Genomic DNA, 25,648 nt, shown 5'->3' with positions numbered 1-25,648 from the left:
CTTCAGTGACACCTCAAAGAAAGCTGTTAAAAGCCATTGTATTGCTTGGGAAACTTACCTAAAGTATTTAGGAATGGATTTCCTTAGAGCTCACAGTGTTAAAAATACCTAACTGTGTAGTCTTTGACACACATTTTTCCTACACTCAAATTTATTTCTTTTATCATTGCTACAAATCATGTTTTTCTTTAATATACTTAACCTGTTAAATGACAGTGGAAACAAAGAAGATATTTAACATCTTTTCAATGTGTGCCATTATTTCTGATCTTAATCATTTGGCAAGCTTTCTTTGTAATCTTGTACATTCTTTCCTTTCCTAGTTATGTCTTGTTTTATGTCTAGCAATTCTGACTCTTTTTTTTTAATAATTTTTTTTTTCTGTCAGTATTCCTACCTGGAATCTTCTAGGTAGAAGATAATGCCAGCAGATCAGGCTGTGGCATTGCAGGGCTTCCCAGCTATTGCCTTGCTTAGTGTGGTGTTTGAGTCTTTCAACTTCCTTACAGAACTCCTGCTTTGGTCTCTTGTTTGTTGACTTTGAAATACTTTCTGAGGTTTTACATAAAGGATTATCTATTTGGAGAAATGCACTTTGGAATTTTTAAATGGTTTTAACCCACTTTGGAAAAAAAATGGTCGAAACTTCCCTTGCAACAGCTCATCCAAATCTTGTCAACTCTCTAGCTGGACTTCTTAGAGTGTGTGCTTGTTAATAAAAAAAAAAAGAATGTTAAAACGTGCTGCTGAAGTAAAGTTAGAAATGGATTTAATGAAAAATTAAGGGGTTACCAGTGGTTGTATAGGTAAGTCATGCATGTATATGTTTGTGTAAACTGTTAGGAATGTGTGTTGTTAAAGAGTAGATGGTTTTCAAAACTTCTCTATTAATTGGCTACTTTTATTTTTACAGCCTACACAGCTCAGGCAGATGAGAAGACAGGCATTGGTACTCCTTCTGATGCTCATGCCAGAGCCTTACTGGTTTGCAATGGACCTTTAGAACATTATGAGTTTCTGATTAAGCAGGAAGAGCTGAAGAATGATGAGCAGCAAAGAAGAGTTGTGCAGCACCTGCAGAAGTTGCATGAGAGCCTTAAAGGCTACAGCATTGATTCAAAAAATGTGCTTTCAAAGGTGAGGTTTATAATGATAAAAATGTTTTTTGCATTTATATTTGCTCATAAGAATGTGCTTAAAATGCATAAATTTCCGTCAAGAGGACAAATCTTACTTTTGCAAATTTGTCTTTCCAGACAGATCATTCTTCATGTTTCAGTCTCTCCTCTCTTTTTTGGTTTGTAAAATCCAGCAGCGCTCTAGAAGTAAACAAATTAAATATTATTGAAATAATTCTGTTAGAAAATCTGATTCTGTAAGAAAATCTAAATCAATTATGTCCACTGCCTGCCTTTGCCATTTGGCTATAGGAGGAAGGGGTCTAAACCAGGTTTTAATTCTCAAGCACTGGTATTATACATGTGTGTTTGCATTAAATAAACTGAGCACTATTCCATAAATAATTCCACATTATAACATTTATCAACAAAACATGACTTTTAAAAACAATTCTTTTCCGTGTTGCTATTTTCCAGGTGAGGTAAGGAAAGAAGGCATAGGTATAATCTGCACCCTTGTGGTTTTGGGGGCATCACAATTTCTTTTCAAAGGATTTACTAAATATCCCTGTTGCACAGTGCCCTAACAATCATAGTGCCTTAGTGTCAGTAGTGCTGTTAGCTTGCTGTTGCATCTTTGTAACTTTTCCCTGAAGCTGTTGACACAATGTTTTCCAGACTTTGTGTGACAGTATTTTCCATGTCTTGTTTTCATGCTGTTATTCTCAGATTGCTGCTCTGGTGGCCTTGCACCTGCAAATATTGATAGCACTGGTGTGGGACATTCTCATGGGAGGCAACTAGAATTGGTGTGGGAATTCCCTACTCAGCTTTCCCTGCCTCTTGTTTTGTAGATTTGAGTTTATGTCCCAGAAAACCAAGTGTAGCACCCAGCAAAGCAGATAAGACATTTGTTCCTTGCCAAATACTGGGCAATCATAGATGTGCACAAAAGCTGAATACCCAGTGAATGTGCTTCTTTTGCACTTGATGAACATATTCCAGTCAGCACAGTTGTAAGATATGGTCAGGGGAAACAACAGTGGTAGGGTGTTTGACTAAGTCTGATAATAAAACTATAGGGCTGGGGAAAAAGCATGGCAAAATATACATTGCTGTCTCATCTGCACTTTCCCTGCCTGCACTAGAGGGCTCAAGTGCCTTTAAATGGCAAGTTGTCCTCTGGTCTTCGGGCACCAAATGACAAGTTAACCATTCTAAGGCTCTCGTGATGGGTATTAGCTTCAAGGTGTGAAAAAGTAGAGAAGAGAACAAGTATTATGCTTGTAAATGGGTCTGTTTCAAATAGACAAAAGAGTAGCAGGGTGCAGAGCATTGGGACACACACCTGCCTGTCACTCTGCTTTCAACATCCCCTGAATGCCTTAAACTTGGATATGTAGCTGAGATCATGTATTTGCTAGTCATATGCTTGAGTGGAAATGCTGTAAATGTCGTCCTGCCTCCTGATGGAAGGAAGCAGACTAAGCACCTAAGAGCTTAAGAAACCTGAATGGGAAATAATTCATGACTCATGGTGAAGAAGTCACAACAGCTTTGTTTCTCTTCTGCTGTCCTTGAGCAGGTAATTTGCCAGTTGAAACAGAGCTCCTTTTGAGATAAAATGAAGCCAAACAGTATAGTTTAAATTCTAGTGCAGGCTAGATTTCACCTCAGCAAAGTTGTAATCAACATCTTAATTAAGGTTTCTCCAGAATAAGTCACAAATGTGACTAGGTAGTTGGTAAAATCATATGCTTACCAGATGTTTGCATCTGTTGAGGAGTTCCCTAAGAAAGCAAAAGACTTGGTTTTGTCTTATGGACTTCCAGCGTAGTGATGCTGCTGCAGACTTGGTTCAATTAGAACTAAGGCTTTTCATGCCAAGAAGACGTGGTGATGAGTACTGCTGTCTGGAGTTGGCATGGGTTGAATAGGATTTGTGTAGGTTTATGGGTGAAATCTGTTCATGCACCCAGTAGAAGGCTTCTCTAGGAAATACTAATGATGAAGGGCACAGGTAAATCCTGTGTTTGTGAATAGCTCGTAGGCACTCTCCTCTCATGGAGGTTGGGTACTTTGTAACTTTGAATACACTCATGTTGTTGTGATAAAACAATTGGATTTGCTTTCTGTTTTGTACTTAGTGAGGTCTTAATAGATGTAAATGAAACAAATTGATGTATTTAAAATTAATTAAGGATTTATTTAAAAAATAAAATACTTTTATCAGTTATCCTTCCTATTTTGTAGGTTGACTTCTTGCTTTTTCAGGAGGTTTCTAGCAAGTTGAATAGCCCAGTTGAGTATAAAATCTCTGTATTGAGTAGAAATTAATCTACTAGTAGCTTTTTCAAAATAAAAAAAAAAAGTGGTGCTTGGCATTTTAAGTGAGCTTGTTTTTCCTGGCTCAGTCATTGAAGACAGTGTGGTTGAGAGGATACAGTGAAGAAAAAGGGGTGGTGGAAGAGAAGCATCTCTCTATCAGCCTCTTCTGAGTCTGATGTTCCTTATTTTATTGCCTGATTTCTTCTGTGATGGAATTGTAGAAGCCTCTTCCAAAATAGCTGTTATTCCAGAAATAGAAACTTCCTGCACTTCTGAACCATTACAAGAATGGTCTGCTTTGGTTTAGTTTTGTTCTTATTTTGTCACTTTTTATCTAAATAGTTTTATTTGCTAAAATACGGTAAAATTAGGATTAGGGAGCAAATATTTATATCAGATACAATAGAAGCCTTTCAGTTTTTTGTCCAAAACACTTGTATTACCTCATAGGCCAAACCTTTCTGAAATGAGTAGTCTGGGGGCACACACAAGCAGACACACCATGACACCAGCCTTTTTCTTCATGGTAACAAAACTCTCTATTTTGTTATATTGTAGGTTTTTTGGGGCATCAGCTTAGAATGAATCTCAGGGGAAAAACAATTAGTCTTGCTGCCAACCAAGTAGGCTTCTGTTTTTTCAAAATTACTCCTCAAATATGAACAAGGACTTTGATCTTCAACATGGTGAAAGCATGGCCTTGTATGTTGAGATATTTTGAAACCCTCTGAATTGAAGTTCAAGGCTGTAAGAGTTTGCATAGACATTTCAGATCTCCAGCTTTTCAAAATAATACCAATTGGGACATCTTAAGAGTTGTTGAGTTGCTGTACTAATGACTTGAAATAAGCTCAATTATAAGTGAGGTCATGTTTTGAAAAGAGGTATGAACAATAGTAAACACCATTCAAGACCTTGAAAATGTCTTCAGCTACAACAGCAGCCAAAAAGGAGGCCTGAAAGAGTGGGAGAAAGAGGCAGTTTTGTTAGTGTTTAAAAAAAATCTGCTATTGGGAGATTTGTCTCTTGAATTTCGCATATTTTAATTAACCATCCTAGTACTGACATGCATTTTCACTTAAAAGTTTTTCCAGTCAGGGTGCAAATGTTCACAGGAAATGAGTTCCTTGCTTCTGGTGTCTGAGCATGGGAGAAGGTGGGAAGACACCTTCTAAAGGTTGTAATCAACATCTTAGTGAAGGTTTCCCCAGAATAAGCACATTACTAAAGATATTCTCCCCTTGAAACTCAAATTTTGTGCTTCACTTAATATCTTTGGGTTATTACCTTTTAAATGTTAACTTTAACATCCTTAATTCTTACCACTGTTGCAAAAGAAAACATATTGTCAACAAATGGAACATTATTATACTGACACCCCAAATGTACCTCAGGATAATATGGAAATGAGCAAGGAGAAGCTCATTAATTTAGTTTGTCTTCCTACATTTACTACTTTACTCCCTTTCTTGCCTGAAATAAAGTGGACTGTCCTTATTTTAGGGTGACTGGAGGTTCTTCTGCATTAGATTTCCCCCCTCCTTCTTGCAGAGTGTGTTTGAATAGAACCAAGATCAGTCTTCTGCTTTCTTTGCTCCCACGAATCATTGACTTTCCTGACTGCTTGCTGTGCTTAAAATTGAATCAAGAACATTGATGGGATTTTCTCAGCAATCCTAGTGGAAGTTGTGCTTTTTCTTAGATAACTTCCAGACTTCTGAAGATGCATTAGGACAATTAAAAAAAAAAAAAAAAGAAATTTTTATGATCATGCAAAATACTTGAGACGGGTAGGATGTCTGAGTTTTCAGTATTAAAAATCTACTGATCAAGTTCTAATTTTTTGAAATAAAATCTGTGTTAAGCAAAAAACCAAACCAAAACAACCCAAGAATATAAAAACAAATTCTTAGAGTTATATAATATCTGACAAGAATGAGGAAGTCATTGTCCTAAAGCTGTCAATAGTGTTGTATTTGTCAGAAGTATATGTAAAATATTTCCTACAAACTTCTTTAGTTACTGAAAGAGGACAAGAGGTTTTCTGACATTTGATTTGGTTTTGGAGACAATCAGCTGCAGCAAATATGTTTGGATCTGCCACAGTATCCATCCTTTTTAGCAATCAGATATTGCTCAAAAATTGCTGTCTTCAAAGGGAAATTAATTTAATTTTTTAAATCAAACAAAAGTTGATTTAGACTTTTACAGAGCCCAAGCCATTATATTTATTTCCTTTAGTCAAAACCCCTTTTTCTGTAACATGTTATCTAGAAATAAGTATGCCTAATGAGACAAACATTAAGATAGTTAAATATAATTATTAAAAACTTTACAATGAAAAAATTGGTCTAAAAATGTAGGCATTAATATTTATTCTTGTTATATATCCTTGGCAAAACCAGGTAAAGCTGTACTCTACACATTGGTTTGTTTTTCTAGCTTTGTGCCGTTCCTTGTGAAACTGCAAATCACATTGATACAGCCTTCCTATGTAATAAATTGAATGTAATGGTCTTTTATATTGTTAAAATTGTTGTTGTTAATATAAAATTAAACCCAAAGAAATTAGTTTGAAAGTCTATCATTTGGTTTTTTTTCCGTTTCCCCTTTTCCCCTGTAACTTTGAGCATCAATAGTTTTATTGAGTGCAAGCTCTTAAAAAGTACACACTGAAAAATATTCAACTAATAAATTGTCTTAAAATGCTTTCAAAGTACTAGCAAATAGTTGCAGCCTTGTCAATTAATGGAATAGTTTCCAAACATCTGAAACCCTTTCCAGCCACAGACTGATCATACAAATTTTTGATTACCCTATTAATAGAGATATAAATTAAATCTAAAAGGGGCTCTTATGTAAGAGCCATGCTTGCATATTTTCTGAGTGAGCTGGTAGTATAGACTCGAGATATTACCCTTCTACTTTTTGGTTATGCATTTTCTTTCATATTTAATTAGTGTTTTGTATTGACTCCTCTATTTCTTTAACATGGCACTGTATTTTGAAAAAGTGCTTTAGATTCAAGTTGTTTAGCAATTACCCAGCTCCAAATGAGACCACGGGGTTGCAATTTTAATTTTCCTCTGTGTTGGCTCAGCTCATAGAGCTCTGAAAGTGGAGCACTTTAAAATAAGCGAATACTCTTCTGCAGTGTTTTTTGTGGATGTCAATTCAGTTTCATGGATTTGATTGAATTTGTTAAGATCTCCAGTTTTTTAGAAACTCTTTCTTTTTAGAATTATACTTGGAAGTGGCTATGCACAATACTGAGGGAAAGAGAAGGAGAACTGTTTCAAATCGAAAGTCTTGGCATTACTGGAAATTTTTCCATGAAAATATATACTTGAGTAAAATAGAATAAGCCATCAGGTGTCATAATATATGCCCTGAATAATACTAAGAAATTTAAAATTTTTAAGCAGTATTCATTCCAGATAAAACTAACTCACTTGAAAAAATGGTTAATAAAAGGCATACTTTGAAAAGATATTTTTATATGTTTTTACATATGCAGACATATGCATATGTATATAGGTACATATTTTTACTGTTACTCCATTGATTTTAATAATGTTTAAACCATAGATGATTCTGTGTTTAATATTCAAAGCTGAGAGAAAGAGGACATAAAAGGACGGGCTTTTCAGTACTGATTTTCTAAATCCTTATAGTTTATCTCTTTAACAGACCTTCTCTAACAGGTGTTTAGTGCATATATCTGTGAATAGTACAATACTGCTTAACTTTATATCCTTTTTGCTCAAATGGCTTAATGGGGAAAAGGATTTTTTTGATGATGGTGGATTTGGAAACATTAAATCATTTTATGTGTTCTGATGAAAAGGCATGTGTGCTAGCACTGGGAATGGGGATATTTTCACAATGATCTGAAAAAACCCAAATCCCAAGCCTTGCATGTGTGTTTCGCTTCTTATACAGAATTTGCACAAATGCAATGATAACATTACTTATCAATTCTGAGCTAATGATTTATTCAAGGTTGCACTTTGCTACCCAGTGCTACTGTTGTAGTTAAGTGTAGCTACTTTCTTACTTTACCACAGCCACGTGCTTGTTTATATTTTACCCCATATCTATATTTACTCTTTTTCTCTTGAATTGCAGCTCTTTGCCAAAACCAAACCCCCAAGAGGTCTTTATGTCTATGGAGATGTTGGTAAGTTTCATTTGCATCCAGTGGAATTTTCTCTAAATGCATGTCTGTTCAAATTCTGAAGTGTCGAAAAGCTTTGTGTTTATGTAGCTTTATTGGTTTAATGAATTTTACAGGATTCATTTTCTTCCACACTGTGATGTTATTTAATGTAATTACCCTCTGAATGCTGGAAGCAGTCTGATTGGGCCACATTACTCTTGTGTAGTTGTTTTCAGCACTACCCATTCACTAATATTTAAGAATGCAATTTAAGAATTTGTGAAGTAATTGTGGGAGAGAATTCATAAATTCTAATTGCAATAATGCAGCATGAAAACATACTTGCTTTCCAAAGGAAATACTAACATGTTTTATGGATGTGTGGGGAATAATTTGTGCAACCTTTGGGCCATCTCTGTGTGAATCAAAATTTTAAAACAAAATAATAAAAATGCAGTTGTTCCAAGTTTTTGAACAGAAAACATAACTGTTCCTCACAGCAGTCTGGTCTTGTACGTACTCTGTGGAAAATTACAGTTTCATTAGTGCCAAGCTAACAAACAGTCATTACTGTAATCAGTACATACTGCTCTTAAATTAACTACCTGTTGAGTGTTTTTTATTGTTCTTATTTGAAGGCACAGGAAAGACAATGGTGATGGACATGTTCTATTCTCACTTACAAGTAGAAAGGAAAAAGAGAGTTCATTTTCATGGCTTCATGTTGGATGTACACCAGAGTAAGTGCAGACACAGGTATTGTCAAGAATTTTGTGAAATACAGTATTATTAGAAAGTCTGTCTCATATTCATATTTATCACTCTAATTTTATTTAAATATTTAAGCATAGAGAAAAGTAAAAAATTGAGAGAAAAATTAAAGCATTTTAGCATTGTCTGGCATACCAGCATAGATATTAATTACATATTATTTCTCAAGTATCTTTTCTGAAAGAAAAATATGTTTACCTGATTGTATGTATAACTCGAGTGTATTGTTTAGAATGAAGTTGTTAACTGAATGTTTTCCAGGTACTAGTTAGCTCACATGAAATCTGAAGAAGGCAGTTGCTAAAACTGAAAATGTAAAGGTTAAACTCAGTCTATATTTTGAATAAGCAATAACTAAATCAGATATAAATGCCAGGGATAATGGAAGCTATTCTGGTTGACTAACTTAGTAAAATTGTCAGTAATTAAGCATAGCATTCAAGAGGTTTTTGATTTTTGTTTTATGTATTTTTAAACAGAATACAAATCGCAAAATCTGTGAGCTTTTAACTGTTCTGTGGAGGTGGTTGAAAAGTGTTTTACCCTCTTGAAACTGGATTAAGTTTGAAGTTTTCTTATTTTTACTGGACCAGTTTACTTTTTATTTATTAGCTAAATAATTTTGTTCTTCCTATGTTAAAAAAATAAATAAGATATATTTTTTCTTTTCTGTTTTATCATCTAAGGAATACATCGCCTGAAGCAGAACTTGCCAAAGAGAAAAGCAGGATTTATGGCCAAGTCATATGACCCAATTGCACCAGTGGCAGAGGAAATAAGCAAAGAGGCTGCTCTCCTGTGTTTTGATGAGTTTCAGGTAAGAAGTCAGAGATTACTCCTTCACTTCAAGGGAAACTTCATAAAATTACTGCTGCTATCAAAATATAATACTTGTTACTGCTAATACAGTATTTGAATCACTGGCCAGTAGTGAACTGTGGAAGTTGAGGAGTAGAAGTCACTTCGCAGTTTAGAAGATGGTGGGGTTTGGTGGTTTTTTTTCCACAGTAGATAAGATGCAAGTTGGCAATCTAAGTCCCCTTACAGTGCTCTTGTTTACCAGTCCAGTCACTGATCATACAAGGAGGTATTAGAATTTGTCTAGAGGCTCATGAATACTTCAGGGCAGGGACCATCATCCTGTGCTGAGACTGTACAGTGCCACCTGATACTTGCTTGCCACTGATCTTTGCTGTAGTTCATGTAATGCAACAAATACTCTCAATGTGATTAAGATTTTTAAGAGACTTCTATTGAATTAAATGTGAACATTAATAATAAGCTTATAAAATGATCTTTGCCCAAGCTAACTTGATTGTTTCATTTGTTTTACACAGCTTGTGAGTTTTGTTTTAAGGGCATGTCACAAACTTAAATGTAAAATTCTTTATGAAAATATTTAATAAAAAAGCTAGAGGTATTTGACAGCTTTAACCAGCTGAGGATTTTTTAAATTCAGAGAGAAAATGCAGAGCAAGATAAGAACAGATCTATATTAGTTCTTGAATCACCAGTAGTAAAATAATCTCTTAACTGTAAATTGTCTGGTATGGCCTTAAATTAATAAATTTCTGAAATGGATGGAGCAGTTTATATCTCCTAGCTATTATTTTGCAAACCTGCACACCTGAGGAAATAACTGGTTTATGGTTGGCTCCCATGAAAGGAATTTTGGTCAAGTGATATTTTTTCTTATTTTAAGTTTCTCTTGCATTTTTCAAGCAGGGGTGGTCCTTTGAGCTGTGGTTTCAGAATGTGTGGGGTCTTTGCAGTTGCTGCTCTTTGGTCATTTAATTTGTGCTCTGTCTAGTGAATGTGATTATGCTGGGCTTCTGAAACTTGAGCGTAAAATCTAAATACAGAGACAATTGTACTTACACGGTGAAGAAATGGGAAAGTTTGGAGAGGGAAGTGTTAACAGTCATAGCATTAAAAGCTCAAATGGTAGAAAGAGGCTGTACCATAAATTAGTGTAAATACCTGCTTTTCTGTATAAATGCTCACTGCTTTCATTTTGCAGTGTTGCAGTGTTTCCAGACTGTCTGTCATGTTTCCACATTTTAAAGGGAGAGACGATGGTATTTTTTGTTCCCAAGTTGATTGCCTGCTCCCCCTGCTGACTTGCTTGAGGTACACCAATGACTTCAGTTGTAAAAATCACCTGGTTTTGTTGGACTGTCACAGTTGGGAAATTAATACAAGAACTATATTTTAAAATGTGTTTCCAAGACTTTGCATTAATATGTGAATTTTTAAAATCTAATTGTTCTGGGTGTACTAATTTTCCAAATTCGTGGCTTTCTGAATGGCTGGATTTCTTGACTGATTTTCTCTAACATGAAACTCCTCACAGGTTTTGCCTGTTATACAGGAGTTCCAGCTTTCTGAAATCTTGCAGAAGGCACTGAATTTGAGATAGGAAACCCTTCTGCTTAAATAATCATAAAGTAGTGCAGTGACTGGGAGAGCAGCTCACATGGTGACACAATTAACATTAATAATAAGGAGCCGTGTTTAATTCAGGGTGTTTGCAGCTCATTCCTGCAGTGGAGATCATGGCTCTACTTCACTGCATCTGATTTACTCATATTTAAAGAGCTGCTAGATTAAAAGGAAACTGGAAAGAGCTGCAGGCTCAGAACATACACTGCTCTGACTTGTGGACAAAGCATTTCTCTGTTTTGACAGATGAAAAGTGGGGTTGCTTTGGCAAAGTAATTGCGTATTTAGGCAACATCAGAAAACTATTGAGATTTGCTTTAAATGCTTCAAGTTGCTTTCAGATGCCTGCTGAACAAAAAAAAAAAGAGAATAAGTTGAAATTATTATTTATTTTAAGAAGAGAGACAGGAATGAGCAATATTGTAAACAGGGACAGCAAAACATATTGTTAATGCTCATATTTCAGAGGAAACCAATTGCAGAACTTCAGAAGACAAAAGCATTGCTGAGGTTGCGTTTTCCTCATTGGCAATGGGCTAAAGCAAAACAGAAGTATTCCAAAGTGAATCTTCCTGCAAAGCCAAGAGAACTGTTAACCAAGTGGACAATTGACTGATGCAGAAAAATATTTCAGTACTTCTTTTAGAAGTAATTTTCTGTATTCCGAAGTGTTGTATTAAAAAAAAAAAAATACTGTTTTAATGTGTCTTTGTGGAAATACTGTGTGATGGCTAGGACCTCAGTGATGGCACTCTGCTTCTGTGTTTGTCCATTTTGAAGTAGGATTTTGTCAGCATTTGCCTGAGCCCCAGGCTGTCAGGTTATTAAAGCATTGCTCTGTCTTACTGATCTTAGTCATACAGTTTACTGGAAATACTATTTTTTTTTAAATCACAAAAGTCTTAAGCCATTCTAAAAATGTCTTAATTTTGAAGAAAAACCCTAAAATTAAGACATTTGTAATTATGATGTTTCAGAACACAGAGTTGGATAGTAGTGACCAAATAACTATACACAGGTAATTAGAAGCTCTAATTTTGGCACAGGACTGTAGCCTATATTAGTATTGATAATGAAAACAGAGTCCCTCTTTATTGGGAAGCTGAGTGATTATGCAGTGTTAGTCTTAGGATACCAATGGTACCATTGGGACTACAAAAGTGAGCTAACAATTTAGGGAGTTTTTACTAACCTGCATTCTATTAAAAGCCTCTAATAAAAATTAGGCTCTTATTTTTGTGCTAATACTAATTGCTGATAATACATGCTTATGTTTGTCATTCATTACGTGGAACTGTACCAATCAGTGGCTGACTGAGTCTCAGGCACTTACACATGTAAATTAACTATTAGTCTAGTGTCTTTCCTTTTTTTCTTTTTTCTCTTAAATGCTAATGAAATTTCTCCATTCTCTCCCCTAGCAGGCTCTCCTTATTGGTAATTTGGAGTCTTTCATTTTATTATCAGTTGCAATAAATGCTGGATACAGTTAAAACCATGAGAACTTAAAATCCTTTAGTTACTGTCTTCTACCTGCTTTACCTTGTAGAAATTTTTTTTGTTTTTCCCTGAAGTCTATTAGATAAAAAGAGCTCATATTTGCATCCTGGTCCTCAAAATGGCTCTTGCTTTTTGACAGAACTTTCAAGAGCGTTTTGTTGGGTTTTTTTTTTTGTTGTTGTTGTTTGGTTTTTTGGGGTGTTTTTGGTTGTTTGTTTTTGGTTTTGTTTTGGGTTTTTTTTTGCTTTGTATTTTTCTTTTCCTTTTTTTGTAATGGAGCTCAGAATTCTGCATCAAATAACAGATCTCATTAATAAGAGAATGTTACTGTTTTGTTTATTGTAAGCATTAATATTCTTTCATTCCCTGATTTCTAAATGTAGCATGCTTTGTAGGACTATTAAATAAAAAGGTTTGTGACAAAATTACTTCTATAATAGATTTTTAAAACTTGGCTTTTAGGTGGGCTTTGTGGTACAAGAAATTATGTTACCCTTAAGATGCACATCTATAGTGATTCCTTGTGTGTCTTGTATTTTTAGGAATGGGAGAAGTTAGTAAATTTTAGTATCCAGAAGGAATAAAATATTGATAAGTGAAACACAAGCAGGTATATTAAAGGTGTAGTACAATAGTGAATTGCTACATTAGTATCAGATCATAGAGAGCAGAGATGTGCAAATCTAAGGGGTGTGTTACAGATTGTGTAAAAGTTTGGTTTTTAAAAAGGAAAAAAAAATCCCTATTAAGGTATTCCTAGAAGAAAATGGAAGAAATCTTTGGAAGAAGGAAACTAGTGTTTATATGTGGTGCATTAAGAACATTATTGTTTTGAAACTACTTGCCAAAATGTAACCTAAGTCTTTTACTGTGTCTAGTGTAGAATGATCTTTTTTTTTTCTGCCCAGAAAAGTCACTTAGAAATGGGAGAATGATGGGGATGGAAGGGAGTGGAGTAGAAGAAAAAATTATACTGATTAAAATCTTTCTGCACCTGTATTACTATTACAGCATCCACATCTAAGGTGGTAAAAGTACAACAATCTGTCAATCTCTTGTGTAATGGATATGGATAATTCCCAACATGCCACCACTGGTTTATTTCCTCAGAACTGGGGTCAGTTTTGGCAAGTCAAAGTGCAACAAGTGTCTTTATAATAACCCTAGGGACTGCAGAAGAATCAAGTGTAACAATCATAAAGGTGGTTTATGTGTTAAGGTGGTGAACTCCTGTAAAATACAAATTTCTGTTTTTTCAGAAAATCTTCATAATTTTGTTTTTACAGCATTGTTCCTGGATCCTTTTATTTCTTGGTACTATAAAGCAAATTTGTTAAGCTCAAATTAAGATACTTATAGAAATTTTACTTAATGGCTTATCTTTTAGTCATTTTTTTCTTCCTTACCCCTCCCCACTGTCAGTTGTCCTACCCATTTTTATTTTTCATTCCTGTTTTGTGCCTGAAGGTTAGAAGAGGCTGACTGTGCTGGAAGTGACTGCCTGCCTTTTGATTATTCATGGACAGTAATAGAAGGCACTTAAAAAGAACAATGAAATTGCTTATTTTTGTGATGGGCCATCTGTTGAATTGTTTTTTGCAACAATCACACAATAGTATCTATGTCATATCATTCTATTTTCAACAGCAGCTGATTATGTATAGTTGGCTACTTGTCTTTATTTCTGAAGTCCCATGACCATTTAAATTCACCTCTGCAAACCTTTGCCTCGAAGGTAATAGAAATGTAAAACAGCCGGTGTGTATTTTCTTTCTCTCTTCTGTTTTTTTCCATGTTGTTCCTAATTAAGTAGGCTCTTAAATGTTTAGGTCTGTTTTCTGTGTCTCCCACCTGTAGTTTTATAATGGAAGTTAACACGGAATCATTTAGCAATTGGTAAAGAAATGGTGGAGTTCTGCAATAAAGACTGGGCAAGTTTTGAAAGACTGTGGTACATTCACTGCTTATTAATTATCCCTTTTATTTTTTCCTCACCAAGCAATAATTAGAATCTTTTTCCATGGCTTTCACTAACAAGCATTTTGCTAGCTACAAAGCCACTTGCGGATCTATTGCAGCAGAAGCTGAAAGCAAGATAAAACAAATGTGTTGTCTTCTCAGGTCACTGACATTGCTGATGCCATGATTCTGAAGCAGCTTTTTGAAAATCTCTTCCAAAATGGGGTTGTCGTTGTGGCAACATCTAACAGGCCGCCAGAAGGTAAAAACAAACATTCTACCAGTATTACCCAAATCCAATGAATCTCAGTATCTTACAAAACAATTGTATTTATATCATGCCATATTTAATGCTAATGAACTCTCTAGTCTGCAAGACTTGTCCCTCGCTTTTTCTTAAGAAAGGTTTTTCACTAAATCTTACTCCTCCTTTATCTCAAACTCAGAGTGTTCCTTCCTCCACCACTCTCAAAATCTTGTGTTTTCTGATCTCCTCTATCTAAACAAGTGAGAGGATATTTGTGGGCAGGGCAGTTGAGGAGGAGTAAAATACTGCCTGTTTTGAATGTGGTTAAGGATAGGAAAAGATCATGTCCTACAGAAGAGAGGGGAAATGAGATCACGTTTCTTCCCAGTTTCTAACTCAGAAACTTGCAGGCTTGGTCTACCAGCTCGAAGGAGAGCCACTTACACTTACCATTCCTACGTTCTTACAACCTTGTTTGAGCGAGTTACTTAAGTGGAGAGTTGTTTCCAATTCTCCCTCTTTTTTTTAGAGTGACTAGTCACTTCTAGTGACTACCTAAGTAGATCCTTCTGTGAAGTACCCAAATTTGTGTGGGTTTTAACCAAGCAGTCACTGTAATTTTTTGTAGAGGAGAAAAATATTTGTATTGTATAGCATTAGCAGTTAGTATAATGCGTAAGCTTTTACGACATTTCAGATTGATTAATTTCAGATATTGAAGAGTTACTGTAACTGTTAACTGTAACTACCATTTCTTTTTCTACTCAAATTAATTGAGTAAAAGACAATCACTAAAGATGTGCAATTGTACAATGAACCTTGTCTTAGCTAAAAACCCACCCAAATGTTTTTATTATGGGAGAAAATAATTTCCTATTGGTGTATTTTCTTTTTTTGAGCAAACAAGACAAAATTGTAACTACTGTAGTTGTGTTAACTGCAGATAGACTGAATGCTGGTGCTTTACTCACTTGAGAGCCATCCTTGTGTTTTTTGAAGCACTGCTCTTTAAAGTTCAGGGGAATTTTTTGTCATACCTTGAGGACTGTAGCCAGCATTTTAAATCAAGATGTCATTTTGTGACCTTTATTGCTGTGTGGGTGTTTTTAATGCATGTTAAGTCACTGTATCAACCTGAAAGACATCCACCTGTATTAAGTACCCCAGAGAATGTCAAGAACAGCATCTCCAAAATGGAGCTGTTACAGTCCTGGTGTTTGGCTGATGCCTTTCTCTTCTCTGGTCACTATTCCTTCATGCTCACTGTGTGTCTGACATCCCCCTGCAGGAAGGAGAGTTGGGTTAGTGTAATATACCACATCGAGGTTTAACAGTGAATGGAGAGATTTGTTTCCTGTGGATACAAAAAGTGGCTTTTTCATTGGTGAGCAGATGTGCTCAGCTGCTGACCATTAGTGATACAAGTAACTATGTTGAACTCCTGCCCCAGGGGAATGTGAGGGGAAGTGAAATACTGAGATGGTATTTGAGGAGTCCTGGCTTCAGGTCTCCACCAAAATTACTGTTTATTTTTCTGATCCTCATGAAACAGAGACATGATACAAACTCACAGCCCTATTACCTGGAAGAACTAATGGGAGTAGCTGTCTTACCCTACTGTTACAGGTTGACTAATTTTTGCAAGTAAATACACAATTGATTGCTATATATTTTTAACAAATGTATAGCCATCCTGATCTGCTGAGCTGGGAATGAGCTTCCTACAACTTTGTTAGTAATTAGGGTATGGAATTGCCTTTACTGATAATTTTTTCAAATGCTTCCATGTACACATCCAATTTTGTGAAAACCGTTCTGTAGGTACCCTGTTGGTGTCTCATGCATGAAGCATCTCTGTCCACTGTGAGGTGTTGGTAAAGCATAAAAGCTTTAGCATAGCTGTAGCCTTCAGGCCTTATGGGAAATATAAGGGATAACCTGGCATGTGCTTTGTGTGGAATTTTGGTGATATCTCTGCCAGCTGTCTGTATTCTCATATTCATTCCTTCCATCAGTTATAGGTGCTATACTGCCTTTTTATAAGGCTGCTGAATATTAATGAAACAGAGCAGCTCATCATACAATTTCAAGTGATTGTGTTTTCAAAGAAGAAGTTACTCTGTTATGAACTTGTTTGGCAGTTGGATAGTTTCCAGAGAAGAAAAGTTTGTTGTGTAAATATATAGAGATAAGTAAGATGAAAAATGCTGCTTTACAGTTTGTTTTTGTTAATTTGTATTTTGTTTGATGACACAGACATGCATTTTGTTACATTATATACTATTTTTTTTCTTTAGTCAGTTGTTTTTTTAGCAGCTTTGCCTAAGTTTACATATTAATTTAATTTTCAATTTTTTTGGTCTTAGGGGTGGTGATGCTTTTTTCTTGCTTTGGAAAAGTGGGTGTACCTGGTAGAATTGCTAGAAGATAAAGTGTGCCACACATCAAAAAGAATGATGCTGATTTTGTAAACTCAAGTAGAGTATTTTTAGTTTTTGTGGGGTTTTTGCCCTCTGCAAATACTTGGATTTAGCAGTTGCATAGTTTGGCCTTACAATCTATACCAATGTATACCTAGCATTACAAATATTTTTTTATGCCCTTACTTTAAAACAGATGCTGCTCTAATTTCTTCTACTAGAATTATATGTCATTAGAGATCTAAGTAATTTTTTGCTCTCTGCCCTGTTCTGAATTTCTCAGGATGTTCCTTTCTTCCTTAAGATTGTATTGAATTTTCATACAATAAAAGAAGAGAAAGTGATTTTCGCTCTCCTTTTCTGTCTTTTGTTCCTCCTCCTGCCTCTAGCAGCACTGAATTTTATTTGCTAGACTAGAAGACAAGCTGATGTTATTAAGACTAAGTAGCAAAATGGTACTGATTTTCTTTCTTTCAGATCTCTATAAAAATGGTCTTCAGAGGGCTAATTTTGTACCATTCATTGCTGTGCTGAAGGTAAGGAGAGCCACTTGCTCAATGCTTTTCAGTTTTGCCTGCTTTATTAATAAATTTGTAGAAGATTTGTAGAGAATTGCTTTGATACAAGTTTCCAGATTATATATATGTGTATCTCTGCTTTAACTATTTAGAGAAAGCTAATTGAAGGTAAGACAAAAATGGACTTCTTCCTTCTGAAATGAATGGGTTTTGAAAACTGGACATTCTTAACATGAGAAAAAGTTATCTTTTTGACTAAGGCAGCAGAATGTGTTTGGATAAGTTGTTCCTGCTGGTATGTGAATACTGCATAACATAGTGTCCCTCTAACATTTATACTGTGTTGTACTTGTGGATATCTTACATTTATAATGCTAGGAAAGCTTGCTGTTTTTTTGATGTAAGGAAAGTAGTGTTTGTTCTGCAACCCTGAATTACCTTGTTTCTGGGTCTTTCCCATGTGTAAGTAGTTTTTTGTAAGGCTGTTTGTGAGGCTTCATGTAATGTTCAATAAACAGCAGCTCTGAAGCAAGCTTCCTTCAGTCTGCATGTTGTGTTGTGGCAGGTCAAAAACTATAATTGCTTCCTTTAAATAAAAAAATGGAGGATCCTTCTTCTGTGTGAATAACACAATCAGCACATATTTTGCTGTTAAAAAGAACATACACTGAAATGACACTTTTCAGTTCTGGACAAGCTGAAGATATTTTTCTTTCACAAGCCACAATTGTATTGTTATGTTATAGAGGGCTAACATACAGCTCTCCTATCCTGCTCTGCCTGGATTGACATGATATGTAAAATGGAAATAACAGCATTTCTTGACCTCACAGAAGCATTGCTAGAATAAATACATTAATAATATTAACTATATTGGTATGTAGGATAAAAGTATTGTAAGGTAGAGCTTAGGTAGGGATAGGAGACTTGGAATTGCTGAATAAATGCATTGACTGGATGTTTCTGCTCAGGTGGTCAGCAGTAAAGCAGCTGACAGTGACATGCAATTTCCGTGGGCCCTTTTGGAATCATAAGATGCCTTAATTGCCTAAGCACCTTTGAAAATCCCATCTAATGTTGACATTTGTACAATTACCAGATTTCAAAGTTAATATACCATTGACATGATTGTGGCACTCCTGTGCATCTCAGAATGGCCATGTATGAAGTCAGGGAGGTTACCAGTGAGAGTGGCTCTTACTTGGATGGCTTTAGAAGTCTTGCAAGAAATCCACGTTGCTGGATTTCAAAAAGCAAATGCATATGAAACTACTTCTATTCTTGAAAATACTCTATGACTGGGAGCTCTCAGCCAATGCAGCCAGCTACAGAATAAACCCTTTTCAAGAATCTGAAATGGAAGTGGTTGTCCATTTATGTTCCTTCCTTTATCTTCCAAAGTTTGTCCATATTGTCTTTCTGGGCGGTTGATTACTGGTGACAAGTGATTGTTGTGTGAGGTTGCAAGTGAAAAGTTCCAAATTTTAGGGCCACATGGAAGCTTCAGGTCCTACAGCTGGTGGCCACATAAAAGCCACATTTGTGTCATTGGGCAGGTCAGTAACACCACTGGCAGCTTCTTCTGCCCTGTGTGTGTGCCCTGTTCAATTCTGAGCTTATCCCAGTGTTCTCTTCTTTTAAAATATTAAAGTTTGAGATGTATTTCTTCAGTGATTCTTTAATCCTGTAACCCAAAGGGGTAGTTTTTATAAATGGGAAAACTCTGAATTGATCAGTTCATCATGGCTATGATTCTTTGGTATACAGTATTCCTTATGAAAGGGCTTAGTTTCTGCAACTAAACCCTTTGTTTCATGCATTTCAATCCATGAAATTTTATAAAGATAGAGCTTTACAAAGATAAGAAGTATTAGGAAGAAAAATCTTTTAGTTCTATAATTATAATTAGATTCAGTCTCTTCTGATTGAGCTTTTATTCTCGCAGGATCTCTTACTGAGCATTTTAAAGTGTGTGGAACTCCTATGTGATTTTTTTAAAAAGACAGTTCTTGAAAAAAACAGTCATTGCTCACAGTTACTTTTTTCAAATGCTTAGAGCAGAAATACTCCAAAAATGGTTGCTCTCAACCAAAAAGAAATATACAAATTTTCTAAATGTTTTAAAGCTGATTTACAAATAAAGCTACATATCTTGGAATCACAAAATTGTTAAGGTTGGAAAAGACCTTGAAGATTGAACCCATCACTGCCAAGTCCACCACTAAACCATGTCTCCTAGTGTCACATCTACACATCTTTCCTCCAGGGATGGTGTTTCAGTCACTTCCTTGGGCAGTCTGCTCCAATGCTTCACAAACCCTTTTTGTGAAGAAATTTTAATCCCAAGTCCTTTTTTGCTGTGGAGCTTTCCAGCTACTCTGCCTGCAGCACTGCCGGGGGCTGTTGGGAGCCAAGGGCAGGACCTGGCACTTGGTGTTGTTGAGCCTCATACAACTGACCTTGGACCATCAGTCCAGCCTGTCCAGATCCCTCTGCAGAGCCTTCCTACCCTGCAGCAGATCAACATTGCACTAATTTTTGACAACTTGATGTGATACTATGTGAGGCTCTTGGAAAAAAAAGAGAAAGTGTGCTTTAATTTACAGTTTTGACAGTAATTTTAGCAACTTTTTAATTTCTACAGACATTTAATGAAGTCACTTATATCAACCCTTAACTGTTCTGGAATCCTGACTCTAATTCAGTGGCTAGTTCAGTGTTTCATTCTCTGGAAAAACAGGAAGGGAAGCTCCTCAAATAATCTGTTGTGTAGAGTCTGTGACTTCAGTGAGCAGCTCCTGAGCTTCCAAAGGTTTCTTGGAAGTGTAGGATGAACCTTTAAAATGTCAAACTGTGTTGAAATACCAAGTATGTAACTTCTGTGTTTTGTCAGGTTTTCTTCATGCAATAGACTTGCTCTACTCTAAATTCTAACAGAAAGTCAGAAAGTTTTAGGGCTTTTCGTAGTCTGGGTATACATTCAAAAGGCATAATTTTGGGAAAAAATGTTTGGCTTTGGTTACTTCCATTTTGCTTTGAGTAAAGAGGAGGAATCAGCCAGAAATCTATTGCCGGCAGGACATGAAAGTACTGTCAGCGTCTTTTTTTCCCTGCTTTTTTTTTTTTTCTTCTGCTATTAGGGACCAAATTATTTATTTTAAAACTGTTTGGCTAAAATGACTTTTAACAGTAAGCATTGCACATTCCTCTCAAATAGAAAGCAATGTATTATTTATACCCTGTATTGCCCTGTCTTTCTTGAAATCAGTTAATGATAATTTATTTAGAATCTTTCTGACTGTCATTTTAATTAAAATATACCCTTTTTTACAAAGCAAGAAATTGAGGAATTTAAAAGCATTTTCACGTTTCAATAGCTTAGTTTGAGAATGTGAAAAATACTTGTTTAAAAAACATTTAGAGCTGCCCCTAAGGAAATTGTGGGAGTTAGTTTTGTACAAAGGCATTTGGTAGATATAAAATGTCTTTGATGGTGCAGTCAGCTTTTGTCCAACCACCTGTGTGAGAAATGCAGGGATTTGTTGAGTGGCGGATCTGCCTCTCTCCTCCCCCCTCTCCCAAAAAAGTCATCTCCTTGATGAAATTGATTTGTCAGTTTGTTCCAGTCTAATGGTGTGATAGCCCAGCAGCTTTCAGTATGTTGAATAGTTAAAACCTGCTTTTGAGGTCAGTGTCAGCCACTCTGACCCCTGTGAACTGTCACCTGAGTCAGAATTGCAGGGATTAGGCCTTTGATATTGTGATGGCTTCGCCTATCAATTGACTTTTTCATTACTGAAGATGTTGGGCCTTTTGTTTCCCTTCTTAGTATGTAACCAAGCAAACTCCTAAGTAGAAGGAGCATTTGTTCTTGTTCTCTCTCTGTGCAAGTAATAGAAGTACTCATCTTTTGTGAAGTGTACCTAATTAAACAGAAAAAATAAAAATAGCAAATACAGCATGACTTGGAAGTATTTTTGTGCTGAACATCAGTATAATTTCTGGGTAATTTTAGTTTGATAAATTTGTGAGACTGTCAAGTAATAAAATGTTGTATATAGCAAGTAAGGTGTCAGATTAGAAGCTACCAATCCTGTCTGCATTCAGCTGTCTAAGCCTCTGTGTGTGTGTGTGTGTTAAATTTAAACACAAAGGTTATTTGAATTCTCTAGTTCAGAGCACGTAACTGTTACAATATTTTATAATGTACCTATTGCTTTATTGTGTTCTCAAGGGATGAACTGTTCAGTTTGTTTACCTTTTATGTCTGTCTTAGACACTTTCTCCCAGACAGTTTATTTAGGTGCAGATCAAAACTTTATATTAGGATGAAGTAGTTGCTACTGTAGCTCTGTGCCAGGCTTCCTGCCTTCTCCCTTTCTTTAACTGTTAGTATTTCCCGAGCTCTTGCTTGGTTTGTTTGTTCCTTGATTAAAATGAGTAAATGAAAGCATATCATAGATATGGAATAGTTGATCCCTGCTGTATCAGGGTAAATTAGTCTAATTACACGTGGCAGTTCTGTTTGCTTGTGATGTAATGTGAAATGAGGTCCTGCCTCCCCCCAAAAAGCCCGAGCCAATTAATAAAGCTTTTAAGCTCTTTGTCACAGGCCACCGTGGAGGTCTGCAGAGAAGAACTTTAATCCAATAAACATTTCATTTAGATCATGAAAAGAAAGCATGAGGAGAAGCTCCTACAAGAGAGGGTGTTACCAGCAATTCTAGTTGTGAAGAGATGTGAGGAATTTGCCAAATTAACCAAGAGGCCTTCATATTTAACACATAAATGTGTCAAAACTAATAATAGAATAATTTAATTTGAGTTGAACCTTATATTGTTAAAATTCTAAGAAGCCACAACTGTTTTCTTCAAAGACTTTGCTGTTGAGTTGGACGGACAGGGCAAGGGGAGGTTGTGAGAAACCCAGATAGCAAATAACACTGGCCGAAGCTGGTGGAAAGGCGAAAAAAAAAGGAATAGATAATTAGGTGTAATTAGCGTGTATGAATTGTTGTCTCCCTGCCCTTGGCTTGAATAAATTTCAGAGGAAAAAAACCCTAGTGGCAAAACCCCTTTGATGTAAGAAGAGTCATTGTGGTTTGGCAGCATAAAGGCAGTGTTTTATACTTCTTACATAATGGTTGTGATACAGAAAGAGTGAATGGACCCTGCACCCCCCAGCCTGCTTTACAGCAAGGACTTTTGGATTCCCTTGAAACAAAATGCATCAGAAGTTTTCAGTTGTGGGTAATGAGGTAGTGGACCTCATCAGAGCTAAGCGTAAGCCATCTTTAGCCTTTGTTTAGATCTTAATCGCGTTTTTTTTATTATTCTGGGAAATTCAGTTTTGTAAATCAAGACTACTTTTTTTTCTCTCTTTTTTTTTTTTTCCACTGCCTGCCAACAGTTCTGGCAGGAGCAAAGGCTAATACTGGGAAAAGAAATACAAATCAAATGTTAAAAAGAAAAACAACAGCATAAAAGAAATCTAGACAAATAACTTCGTCCAGGGTATAATTCCAGTGAAGTACATGTATTGGGGTGAGTTTGACCCTTAGCTTACGAAACATCATGTTATAAATTCAGCATGAACTCTTGGCATTTGTTTCTCACAGAACGCCACAGCTTGCTTATTAGGAGATTGAAAGTTACAGTCATTACTGGTCCTTTATCAAAACTGGGTGTTACGCAGTGATTTGTGGTTTGCAGGTGGGTTTTTTTTCTTTTGTATTTATCCTTATTCTGCAAGGAAGATTTTTTCCTAAGTGATGTGAAATGGGGAGCACTGTTCAGTGTAATTCTTAGTGCATGGAAGTTTACTCTGCCATTCTTCTGTTCCCTGACTGGAAAAAGGAGAGGCTACTTGTCTCCGAGCCGGCACAGCCACATCTGTACCTCCTGAATTCTTTCACTTTTGTCTGAATATCTGAAATACTATTCACAGAACAGTACATTTTAAGAGTCTCTCTTTTTATTCATGCGCCATTATTTTACAAGTTAATTGTCTATTTTTCCTCTTCTTAGGGGGTAGCTGATTTGTAGCTAGACATTAAAATAAGTTATTGAAAAGTTGTACAATAGATCGTATGTTCCTTGTGGTAGCAAGAATAGTGGGGTTTCTTAGTTGTTAAAGTTTTGAAGGCTGTAATGTAAACTTGTGCAACTTCCACTGAATGAATTTTGCCTCTCAATTTATCTCTGCTAAACTCTTCAGTTTAAAGTTTAAATGTTCATGTCACAAGTGTAAGAAAAAGATTGATTGAAAAAGTTATATTTGGTGGTATTTCTTTTCCCAGATCTTTGTGCTCTAGGTCTACTGGAAAGTAATTCATGAGTAAAGTGTTTGTTATCCCAAATCAACTTGAGAGTGATTACTTTTCTTGATATTGTACAGCATTCTTGGATGACATTTAGAAAGTTTGCCTTAAAATTTGTTCTTGTCGTTCTTTGAGGGTTTGGGTTTCTTTTTTTTTTTTTTTTTGTTTAGTTTTGTTACAGTGTTTGCAATTGGGATAAGCATAAAGTAGCTAAGGCTATTGTAACAATTTCCCATATTTCATTATTGCAGAAGAATATAGGGGGAAAGACTGTAAAAAACTTAGTTAACCCTGTAAAGCACTGTGCTGTTTTGTAGAGCAAACAGCCTTTTCTACTTGAAGTTAATTTGGTCTTTGAAAGGCAATACCTGAATACCATGCAAGATAAGTAATTATTCCTGATTGTAATGTTGGGCTTTTTTTCAGGTATAGGTCACAGGAAATTCAGTTAGGGTAGAGTATGTACAAAGCTAAGAAATATGCAGATTTTCTGTTGTAAGATTGTGTAAAAATTATTTACAGTTAATACTTGCACAAAGGTTAGAAAGGTTGATGAAGTGATATTTAGTTTTGCTTTACTATTCACTGCATGTCAGAATGTAATTATGACTGATTCATGAAACTGTCTTAGCAATGAACCGTCTTTATTAAAATGCTGATCAAGAAAAGAGCTGACAGTAATAAAGAATAGAACACTTTAGTCTTGTTGCTTTTGAATGATTGCTAATTACCCCAGAGGTCATGTATAGTGCTTACGAGGATTCATTGACATTTTCTTTAAAGTCTACTGTTTCAACAACATCTGAACAAGGAGACAAAAACTATGTGCATATCCAACAATGCTTGGACCAAGTTTTTTTCCACCACCAAATACCTGATGATTCCCTTTCTCCTTCCTCCTTTCTCTCAGTGCATCTCATTCCCATGGATGAGTGTAGCAGAAAGTTAGGAGCGTTACAAACTTGATTAATTTCCTTTTTTTTTTTTTGTTTGTATTTTTTTGTTTTCAAGTAAGGCAAAAGGATAAAAGAACCCTTTAAAGGTCCTGCACCTGTACCTTGCATGCTCATGACTAACAGTCTAGTTGATCTCTTTTGAGAGCTCCACCAGAGACGAAACTATACTTACCCTTGAACACTTCTTTCAGCAGGCTGTGGACAGACCTGTCCAGCTCGTGAGTCCCAGTTGAACCAGATTCACATTCTGAAATTTCACATTCTAGTGACTGTCACATGCTGGTGATTTTGAGAGTACACTGACGTTAAAACCTGCGGGTGTGCTTGTATGTCAGCAAGAATTTTTCATTACATACTACATTTTTGCTTAAGATGATTCTTGTTCTGCCACAGTTATGGAAAATGCCAGTTGTCATGGTATCCTTTGGATAGATAAACCTTTTCTTGAAATTGCTTAAGGAAGAATTTTAAGAAAGAAGAAATAATATTCTAGTTGATAATCTAACACTATATGGAGTCAAATAGTGAAAAATAAAAATTGTTAAGTCTAGTGAGCTTTGTTTACCTGAGAAACTCTTTCTCTGTTCTTGGCTGGTGACTCTCATCACATGTCTACATGTTGTGTGATGTGGGAGAGTTTTTCCCGCTTAGGGTGAATGTAAATATATGATAAGAATGATTGCAAATGAACAATCTAATTATTTTCTGATTTGCTGGAGGAAAGGAATATTAGTGATCCCATGTATTGTTAATGGAGACCAAATCAGAGAATGCATTTAAAAATGAGGGTGAGACCTATGTGAAAATTATGATTCGTTTTCCTCAGAAAGAGTGGCTGGAAGTTGCCCTTCTTAGCTAGGCATAGTTGCTATTAGTTGGTGTTCTAATGTGCTTGTTTAGAGGCCAAGAA

The 25,648-nt window shown here is 35.8% G+C and overlaps 1 protein-coding gene and 1 long non-coding RNA gene across 2 annotated transcripts in view; both read left to right on the top strand.

The window, feature by feature from the left end:
* The window catches only part of AFG1L (AFG1 like ATPase), a 56,764-nt gene that overhangs the window by 6,158 nt on the left and 24,958 nt on the right, over positions 1-25,648 (top strand). The window contains exons 2-7 of the mRNA XM_085056209.1: positions 914-1,137; positions 7,575-7,626; positions 8,244-8,345; positions 9,063-9,193; positions 14,440-14,539; positions 17,422-17,480. Coding sequence (XP_084912335.1) covers positions 914-1,137; positions 7,575-7,626; positions 8,244-8,345; positions 9,063-9,193; positions 14,440-14,539; positions 17,422-17,480 — 668 coding nt within the window. The remainder of the gene's footprint in view (positions 1-913; positions 1,138-7,574; positions 7,627-8,243; positions 8,346-9,062; positions 9,194-14,439; positions 14,540-17,421; positions 17,481-25,648) is intronic.
* LOC146439944 (uncharacterized) lies at positions 23,017-24,482 on the top strand. Its single transcript, XR_014850984.1, has 2 exons — positions 23,017-23,174; positions 23,762-24,482. It is a non-coding gene; the product is annotated as an uncharacterized LOC146439944 (long non-coding RNA).

The sequence above is a fragment of the Lichenostomus cassidix genome, chromosome 3 (genome assembly GCF_008360975.1).
Source record: "Lichenostomus cassidix isolate B80296 chromosome 3, HeHo_3.0, whole genome shotgun sequence".
NCBI lineage: Eukaryota > Metazoa > Chordata > Aves > Passeriformes > Meliphagidae > Lichenostomus > Lichenostomus cassidix.
The sequence above is the reverse complement of the archived record's forward strand: the minus strand, read 5'-3'. Positions and strand labels throughout refer to the sequence as shown.